Below are 9,471 nucleotides of genomic sequence, written 5' to 3'. Positions count from 1 at the left end.
AGTGAAAGATCTAAACGACCGCGAGAAGAACCAAAGGAAAGTACACCAAGTGAAAAGGATCCAAGGCGTAGCAAACGTCAAAGGACATCTACTTCCTTTGGACCAGATTTTGTGACATTCTTGCTTGAAAATGAGCCTCAAACATTTAAAGCAGCGATGTCTTCTTCTGATTCAGCATTTTGGAAAGAGGCAGTCAATAGTGAGATTCAATCAATCTTAGATAACCACACATGGGAAGTGGTTGATCTTCCTCCTGGAAACAAGCCTTTAGGTTCTAAATGGATTTTTAAAAGGAAAATGAAAGTTGATGGCACTATTGACAAATATAAGGCAAGACTTGTAGTCAAAGGTTATAGACAAAAAGAAGGCCTTGATTATTTTGACACATACTCGCCTGTAACAAGAATAACGTCCATTCGGGTGTTAGTGGCTCTGGCAGCCGTGTATGGTCTTGAAATTCACCAAATGGATGTTAAAACAGCTTTCTTAAATGGTGATTTGGAGGAAGAAATTTACATGGAACAACCCGAGGGTTTTGTGGTTCCTGGTAAAGAAAAGAAAGTGTGCAAACTTGTAAAGTCGCTTTATGGACTTAAACAAGCACCCAAACAATGGCATGCTAAATTTGACCAAACCATGTTGGCAAATGGCTTTAAAATCAATGAGTGTGATAAATGTGTTTACATTAAAAACACTCCAGGTCACGAAGTCATTGTTTGTTTGTATGTTGATGACATGCTGATAATGAGCAAAGAAATGGCAGATATAAATGCTACAAAGTGCATGCTGGCTAGCAAATTTGATATGAAAGACTTAGGAGTTGCTGATGTAATCTTAGGAGTCAGAATTCATAGAACTCCACAAGGTATAGCATTATCACAGTCTCACTACATAGAGAAAGTACTTGACAAGTTCAAGTACTTGGATTTCAAGATTGCCAGAACTCCAATTGATGTGAGTTACGCACTTCAAAAGAATGAAGGTGAAAGTAAATCACAAGGGGACTATGCGAGAGTGTTGGGAAGTCTGATGTATATCATGAATTGTACACGACCAGATATAGCATGTGCCATTAGCAAACTGAGTCGGTTTACAAGTAATCCCAATTACACACATTGGATGGCAATGAAACGAGTTTTGGGGTATCTGAAACATACTCAAGACTATGCTTTGCATTATAATAAATATCCCGAAGTGATTGAGGGATATAGTGATGCAAATTGGATCACTGGATCGTCTGAAGTTAAATCCACGAGTGGGTATGTTTTCACAATTGGGAGTGGAGCAGTGTCTTGGAAATCATCCAAACAGACTTGCATCGCCCGTTCCACTATGGAATCTGAATTCATAGCTTTAGACAAGGCCGGTGAAGAAGCTGAATGGCTCCGGAATTTCTTAGAAGATATTCCATTCTGGCCCAAACCTTTGGCTCCTATATGTATACATTGTGACAGTCAAGCAGCAATAGGAAGGGCAGGGAGCGTAATGTATAACGGAAAATCTCGTCACATACGACGAAGACACAATATCGTTAGACAACTCCTCTCTAGTGGCGTTATCACGATTGACTATGTAAAGTCAAGAGATAACGTAGCGGATCCGCTTACAAAAGGCTTATCTAGAGAGGGAGTTAGTAGATCATCAATGGGAATGGGGTTAAGGCCGAGGACAAGTCATCATGGCGGTAACTCTACCTAGCAGACTGGAGATCCCAAGAACTAGGTTCAAAGAGATCAAACAAAGTTATGACTGACGGTTCAACATTGTCAAACAACTCAACCCATTCTCGGATGAAGACAATGTTCAGAAATAAGGATAAAACTTTATGGCTTGTTAATGAGTTAATAAAGCATTAAGATTTTTAATGATTATCTAAATCTGGCAGTGTATGACCAGATAATGTGGCTATAAGACCACATGTTTAGAAATCACCTATGTGAGTGTTAAGTGTAAGCCGCTTTAAAAGGGAATGATAATGAAGGCCCATTCTCTATGCACTCATGAAACCAGGCGGTGTTCATGGCTGAAACGAACACAACCGTGAGAACCATAAATGGTTGAAGGTTGATTGTGTGATTTATGTTGTCTAGGTATACAACAAAGTTCGACGGTTCAAAGATATCAAATCTACCGATTGATCGAGTATATCCGATGTAAGTTCACTACGGAAAGTTCAAAGGGAAACCTACTTATCCAGATGCAGTCAATCTTCGCTTGTATATCACACTTGTCCGCGCATTCTTTTATATTATGGCCATTCCTCATTCATGTGGGGGATTGTTGGGTTTTTTGATATTGGTGAATGGGAAATGATGGGATGAAAAGTGAAGGGAATATAAAAGGTCCCTTTTTGCTTTGGAAAATGTAAAAGGTTCCTTGTGCTTTGGTTAAAGCATCTGTCCCACATAGGAAAAAGAGAGAAAAAGAGAGGTGTACATATTACATTACACCTTCTCTAGTTGCTAAAAGGGTTGAGGGGGAAAGGACCCCACGCGCCGTCGTCGTCGCTCACTCGGCTCGGCTTTGGCTTTGGCTTTGGCTTTGGATTTGGTCAAATGATCTGATTGATTGATAATCTTTTTGGACCAAAATTCTTTTAAATTTTAATTTAATTATTTATTAATTAATTAATTATTTCCAGATTCTGACCCGTTAGTGACCCGGATCCGCGTGTCTGACCCGCGACCCGTTTCTCCCCGGATTAATTTAAATTTCCCTCCGTTTTTTTTAAAAAACGTACATTTTCTGAAAGGTTGCAAACCTTTCTGAAAAGGTGCAAACCTTTTCCCAACCAGTGCGTTAATGGCTATAAATTCCAGTTAATATTCAGATTATTACTTACGAATTTTTCTGAAATCCTCTATTCTTCTACTCTTCTTACAAGTTTTCTTTTCTGTGTGATATACTGCCATTGAGTGGTTTGCCGCTACCAGAATTTGGAGTACTACTATTTTGGTAAGATAATCGTTCTATCCTGGGAGGGGATATTCCATCAACCTCGAGTACTGTGAGGGGAATAATTTCCTTAAGGACACACTTTGAACTAAGTGGGCTCGATTATGTTCTGAATATATTTTTTTTTTCTAACACTGTTTCTGTTCATTTGTCCATTTTCTGTAATTTACTGGTTTTTAGTTTTTACAGATTGTGTAATCTGCTTTTACTAAGTGTTTTATAGATTCAGAAACTTTATTTAGACTTATACAGATTATTTTTAAACAACAAATACTTCCGTTATTCATTGTTAACAATCTGTACAAAAATAAAATTAATGGTAAATGATAATTTTATCTATTGTATAGTTTTTTAATGAGGGACAAAAAGTTTAATCAACATTTCTAAGATCCTTCGTGCTTTTAATATAGTATAGACTAGGAACAATTAATAATAATACTATTATTTCCTTTTTAATTTTTACATGAAGCAACAAGTATGATTTTGTTCTGGAAAAAAAATAGATAAAGGAGACTGAATAAACAAATTTTGATTGGCTATTGTCTTTTCCACCACCATTAGCCACCGACCCATCGTCATGTATTGTCAATTACCACAAACAATCACTGTCATATATCCTCATCTAGATTTTTTTTTCTTTTAAATGTTTTATTAATATAGTGTTAAACATTAATTAGTAATTTATTGACTTTTATGTTTAATTAGTTTTCAGTAAAGTAAAAATTTATGAATATGGATGTTGAAAAAGCTAAAGGTCTTAATTATTTAATATTCATATTTTATTACAACACTTTTAATATTCATATATGCATAAAAAACAAATTGAAATAAATATTCCGTACGACCTTTCGGTGGTTAAATAGTAACCACCTTAAAATCCTAGACAACTACCTCTATTTCAACGCAACTTCCCTTTTGGCATTTTCCATACCTTTGCCTTTTGATTCTATTCATACACTTCAACTAAATTTAATTTCCATACACTTATATATACGCACTTCTAATAAGCACACTGCACAATTAATTAAAGTACACTCTAAATACCAGTTAATTAAATCAAGTATATATATATATATATATGTCTGAAAACAATATCCGGTCTAGATTTCCGGTAACCCGGAGAACTAGGAGCAGAGTACTAAAACCATCGTTGTCTGGTCATAGGAGGCATACGCCTGTGCCAGTGAATCGCCGGTTGTCGAAGCAGCGTAAGGATAGTAATAAGAATCTACAGAGATGTAAATCAGAACCTTGTGTTTTGAAAATTGGATTAGTTGACTTTGAAGATGATGATCGAAGGGATGTGACAACGCCATCGTTGGAAATCCTTTTCAGACCACAAACTTGTTCGGACATATTCGTGTCTCCTGATTATCTTATTTCTGGATCTCCACAGAGTTTTCAGGTAATTTTTTGATCAATATTAGAATCTAGATCATTAATACAGTAGTACTAATTATTCAACAAATTTGTGGCATTTTATTTGCTAGTTATTTCAAAGGACTGTTTGTTTGCTGTTCGTTGAAATTCCATTATTTGAGGTATTTACGTGTTCGCTAGCTACATATAATATGTTTATGTTCATCCTATTTGAGTTTTGAGTGGATATGATAAAATGCTAATTTAGAAGTAATCTCTTTAATAAAACATTTTCAAAATTAATAATTATCCTACTAATTTTTATTTGGGTTGGCATTTTCAAAGTACTTACTATTAGGGATGAGAAATATGAAAGTATGCAGTTCAATAGTGGAGATATTTTACAATCATAGATAGAGGAAATTAATTAGAAGAAAATGATTTTTTTTATCTCTGATGTGTTTTTTTTTTTTTTAGATCTCTCATGTGTAAAAAATTAAGATCTCTCGTAAAAAGGTCATAAAACTAAAATAAATTTGTAAAAGGCTAAAAAATAAGAGAGTTGCTAAATTGTCACACCAATTTGACCCAAATTTGGTCACACTTATGGAAAAATCACCATAATCTCTATTGTACAATTTTAAATTAAGATAAACTTTGAGAAGAAAAGATAGAAATGACATTAAGTAAGCATAAATTATTAAATTTGACTTAAATAGTTATATGAATTTACCTCATTTGAGCCATTGTAGCCAAAATAGTGTGGCAAAAATTTCTCCCCTTTCACCTATAATTATGTTTGAAGTCAAAACTACAATAGAACTAAGGCTAATCATTTTTCTAAATATTGACACGACTTAAAAAAAAAAAAAAAAAAAAACCTGTGGAGTTGAATGCCTGAATGGTCATTCAACGTAATTGACCACCAAAGCTGCTCAACTTTGTTGTGTTCCAAAAGTCATCCTACTTTGCCTAGTTAGCTTCTATAGTTATTCAATTTTTCTAAAAAAAATTACAGCTACCATATGCTCCATTTGACTCGGATTCAACCTATCGATTGGAAGTGAGTGTTTAATTACTGGAGTACATTTCTTATGTCTAATATGGGTAAGAAATTTGGGTTTCAGGGTTACAAGAAGGATGCAAAAGTTGTGGTTGATGTAACAGTTGAAGGAAGTCCAGGGCCAGTCCGAACCATGGTCAAGTTGGGATCCAGTGTAGATGAGACTATAAGGCTTGTCGTGGACAAGTATAGCGAAGAAGGCCGCACTCCTCGTCTTGATAAAAATTCCGATTCATCTTTTCAATTGTACCAGTCTTACTTCAGTCTTCAAAGTAAGTCCTAACCTCAACTTTACTATATAGCTAAATTAATTCCGGAGGTACAATGTGATAAGGGGTGTCAAACAGGTTGAGCTGAATTTGAGCTGGTCGAAATAGGATGAGTTAATAAATAGGTGTGCAAGATGAGCTTAAGAATGGTCATAGCCCAACCGCGCAGATATTACTCAATGTTAATTTTTTGTTTGTCTCGTATTTAATAACTACAAAATAAAATTAATAAAACTTTTTTTTTCTTTATTAGGCTTTATATAACATATAGAATAAAGGATGTATTTAAAAAAAAAAAAAAATTGATAAAACTTTTCATGGGTCGATTTGGACTACATATTTAGCTCAAATCAACTTAAATTTAAGATGAGCTGAATTAGTTGATAAAAATGGTTGAGTTAATAACCCATCCAAACTTGAATAAATCGAGCGGATCATATTTTTTGTCACCCTTTGATGTAATATCACTCTAAAGATTGACATTTTTAACTTAAATAAATGTTTTTTTGTGATGTTTAGAACTAATATTGAATGTATCTAATGTCGTGTTTAAATAATTTGGTGTGTGGGCCCTTTCTTTGTTGAAAGGTCACTCTCTTGTGCTTGATGTAAGGCTGATGAAACTTAGAAAATTTATATCTGGCTGACATAGTAATTAATCACATTATTTGGATTGGTTTGTGATATTGACTAATTAGTTAAAAGATAATGTTTGAATAATATGGTTGTCAATTTGTCCTGCCTGTAAATGTCATGCTATATGTTAAGAAGTTTGATAATTAATAAGTGGCGTTAGCTATTTGTAAATTTCAGCTTGCGGTTTATCTTTTTCTTTCTAAAGGAAGTATGTGTGAAAGGATTATATTTTTAATTCTATTACTATAATAACTACACTTAAGTCCCAAACAAATTGGGATCTATTATATAAATTTTCACTTATCATGTTTCTTCATTTAAGCTTAACTCATGTCATCATCATATTAAAAGATAAAAGTGAAATATAAATAAAACATATTCTCTATATTCTTTCCAACATGTAAATATATTATAAAGTCAAAATACTCCTACAAAAGCAACAGGTTAAAAATTAACATGCTAACAAGACTAAAACTTATTCTCAACAGTAGATATTGTGACATATTAGCTAATTATGCATTGATTCCAAGAAACTGTAAGTCTTTAACAATTTAGCACTCTTTTACTAATAATGTAAAAATATATACACAATAAGATCATTTACAATTTTAATTACAAGTTACTATATGTAATATATGATGTTTTCCCACTTTTTATATTTTATCGATAGGCTTGAGCAACACAGATGTGATTGGAGATGTTGGAAGCAGAAGTTTTTATCTTCGAAAGAGTAATAGTCATGGAAGTAACCAAGAAATAACAACAGAGATTACTCCAGTTAAGCCCAATTCCCATTCACTCATTGTTCTCGATGGATTCTTTGCTCGCAAGATAAATAAAATAATTAGAAGGACATGTAAGCTATGGAAAATCCTTGGTTGCATGCCATGTTCTGGATGATATAATATAACTAGTAATAGAGGTGAATCAGGAATTTTACATTAGTGTGGCTTGCACTTACTACTATTATTTGATAGAGTAGCATGAGTATTAGATTTGCTACTCAAGATATCATACTCTGTTCCGTGTAACTTTTATTCTCCTCAATAGTAATGGATTTATAAGATGCATTCATTTGTAAAGCAAAATGTTGTATAAATTTATTTCAAATCTTAAAAGTGTTTAAATACAAAGTGTCATGGGAAAAGATAGACAATTCAACGTGTATATGTATCTCGTGAAGTGTAAAATATTATGTATCGCGTGAATATTGCTGCTATCAATCCTTAGTCTAATAAGATCTCAATAATATAATCGTCTCGGTATCATTATCAGTGTTTTCAAAGGCAGGGTCGTGAGATAAAAGCGGCAACGTGAGGCGGAACATTTTACTTAGAATGGACCGAGGCGTAAGCATCAAGGTATAGGGCGTAAAATCAGTAACGATGTTAATGCGAACTTTGTCCACTCGGCAAATGCTACTCCAAGAATTTTTCCACTCAGATTCTTTTATTGCTTTTGGGTGTATTAGAAAGAGACGAGAGAAATTACCTGTCCTCACATTAATAGAAATTATTTATCCTTGAAAACTTTGTCCACTCGGCAAATGCTACTCCAACAATTCTCCCCAATTTGAGCCACAAAAACATTTAAAATTTTGCAATTATGTGCCCTGATGTTAAGCAAATTTATTTATTTAATTTATATCTTTTCTAGCTTGTTCTATCCTAAATCTTGGACAATTATATGACTAGTGTCACAATTTTCGATACTTAAAATTTAGACTAGATTATGTACCGCTATAGAATGTGATTTAAAGCTTTTGGGTATACTAGAAAGATACGAGAGAACCTATTTGTCCTCACATTAGCATAGCAAAGTAAGGTCAGTAAGATGTTAATGCAAAACATGAACTAGGAATCGCTTAAGAGTTGAAGATCGTTTCTTATTCTCTGCCAAAGCAATTTATAAAGCATAAGGAACCGCCTTCTTCCTCTTTTTTTAGATAAAAATAAGCGGCCCACTCAGATAGTAGGGGTGTACAAAGCAAACCGACAAACCCCATCAAACCGATAATCCGAACCAAACCGAAAAAAAAAACCCGACTAGTGATTTGGTTTGACTTGGTTTGGTTTTAAAAAGAAAAACCCGAACACTATTGGTTTTGTTTAGTTTTAACTAAAAAAAGTCAAACCGAATCAAACCAACCCGACATAAATTTCAAACACATTTTATACATAGAAATATTTATTTATAATGTAATTTATAAATGTTTCTTTAACTTTTTCATAATTTTTTGTCTTTTAACATATTATTTCAAACTTGGAATTAGACTTTTGAATGGTTTAATAAGTTTTATAGCCCAATGATATTAGTAACTCAAATAAAACTCAACAAAAATCAAATCAATACTAATGCTAACAAAATAAATTCATATCTAACACTGGAATGACAATAATTTTGATATCTATTCTTTAGTTTTATACTAGTGAATTTATCCGCGCTTCGCGCGGTCATAAAAATACCAATAATTTACTATATATAATATGGTGACAATTTTCATACTTCAAGCAATATTACATGTTAGAAGTTGTCCACGAAAAATTGTACCATTGACTCTTTCTTAATCAATTATTTCTTTGATTTCTTAAAAGTTGAAGTTTTTAGAGAATTTATGTTCTTTTTATATAATAATGATAATGTTATTTTTAATATACAGTTAATATCTACATAAAAATTTAGGGGTTTTAAATATTTTTTGAGAGTTGCTCCTTATATATAAAAGTGTAAAATAAAAAATACAAAATAAAAGAATTGTCCAGACTTAGCCTGTATGTCCTGAAATACCCACCACTTAATAGTTTGATTCCATAGAGAGAGAAAAAGATATGCTCTAGATGTTTAGAATTCACATGTTATCATCTTCCTTAAAAGTGAAAGTAGACGTTATACAGCATGTTCTGGCAATTTACATTTACATTGAGTTTAAAGCAAATCACATAAACTATTTCACAAATTATTATATATATATATATATATATATATATGTGTGTGTGTGTGTAAAAGTTTTTAAATTACCTTATTCTCCCTCCACTAATGTTGCTTTACACATAGTTATACGCATAATTAGGAACACTAAATAAAGGGCGTATTTTACATATTAAAACTAAGTTAGTAGTTAACAGACTTCTGAAAAAGTCATAAGTTACTAATTTAAACCAAAATAAACTATATTAATTAAAATTTTCA

The 9,471-nt window shown here is 32.7% G+C and overlaps 1 protein-coding gene across 1 annotated transcript; it reads left to right on the top strand.

Moving 5' to 3' along the window:
* Positions 1–3,869: 3,869 nt before the first annotated feature.
* LOC132635035 (uncharacterized protein At4g22758-like) lies at positions 3,870–7,364 on the top strand. The gene is made up of 3 exons (XM_060351244.1): positions 3,870–4,360; positions 5,442–5,649; positions 6,953–7,364. The coding sequence occupies exons 1-3, from the start codon at positions 4,034–4,036 to the stop codon at positions 7,180–7,182; spliced, it is 765 nt and encodes a 254-aa protein (XP_060207227.1). The 5' UTR covers positions 3,870–4,033; the 3' UTR covers positions 7,183–7,364.
* Positions 7,365–9,471: the final 2,107 nt, after the last annotated feature.

This window comes from Lycium barbarum, chromosome 4 (assembly GCF_019175385.1).
Source record: "Lycium barbarum isolate Lr01 chromosome 4, ASM1917538v2, whole genome shotgun sequence".
Classification (NCBI taxonomy): Eukaryota; Viridiplantae; Streptophyta; class Magnoliopsida; order Solanales; family Solanaceae; genus Lycium; species Lycium barbarum.
Note: the sequence above shows the minus strand (reverse complement) of the source record. Positions and strands in the feature narration are given on the sequence as shown.

Excerpts from the sequence above, each read along its gene's own strand:
- LOC132635035 (XM_060351244.1), top strand. The coding sequence starts at position 4,034 with ATGTCTGAAAACAATATCCGGTCTAGATTTCCGGTAACCCGGAGAACT. Across the intron at positions 4,361-5,441 it reads GATCTCCACAGAGTTTTCAG|GGTTACAAGAAGGATGCAAA; the intron begins GTAATTTTTTGA and ends TTTGGGTTTCAG. Across the intron at positions 5,650-6,952 it reads GTCTTACTTCAGTCTTCAAA|GCTTGAGCAACACAGATGTG; the intron begins GTAAGTCCTAAC and ends TTTTATCGATAG.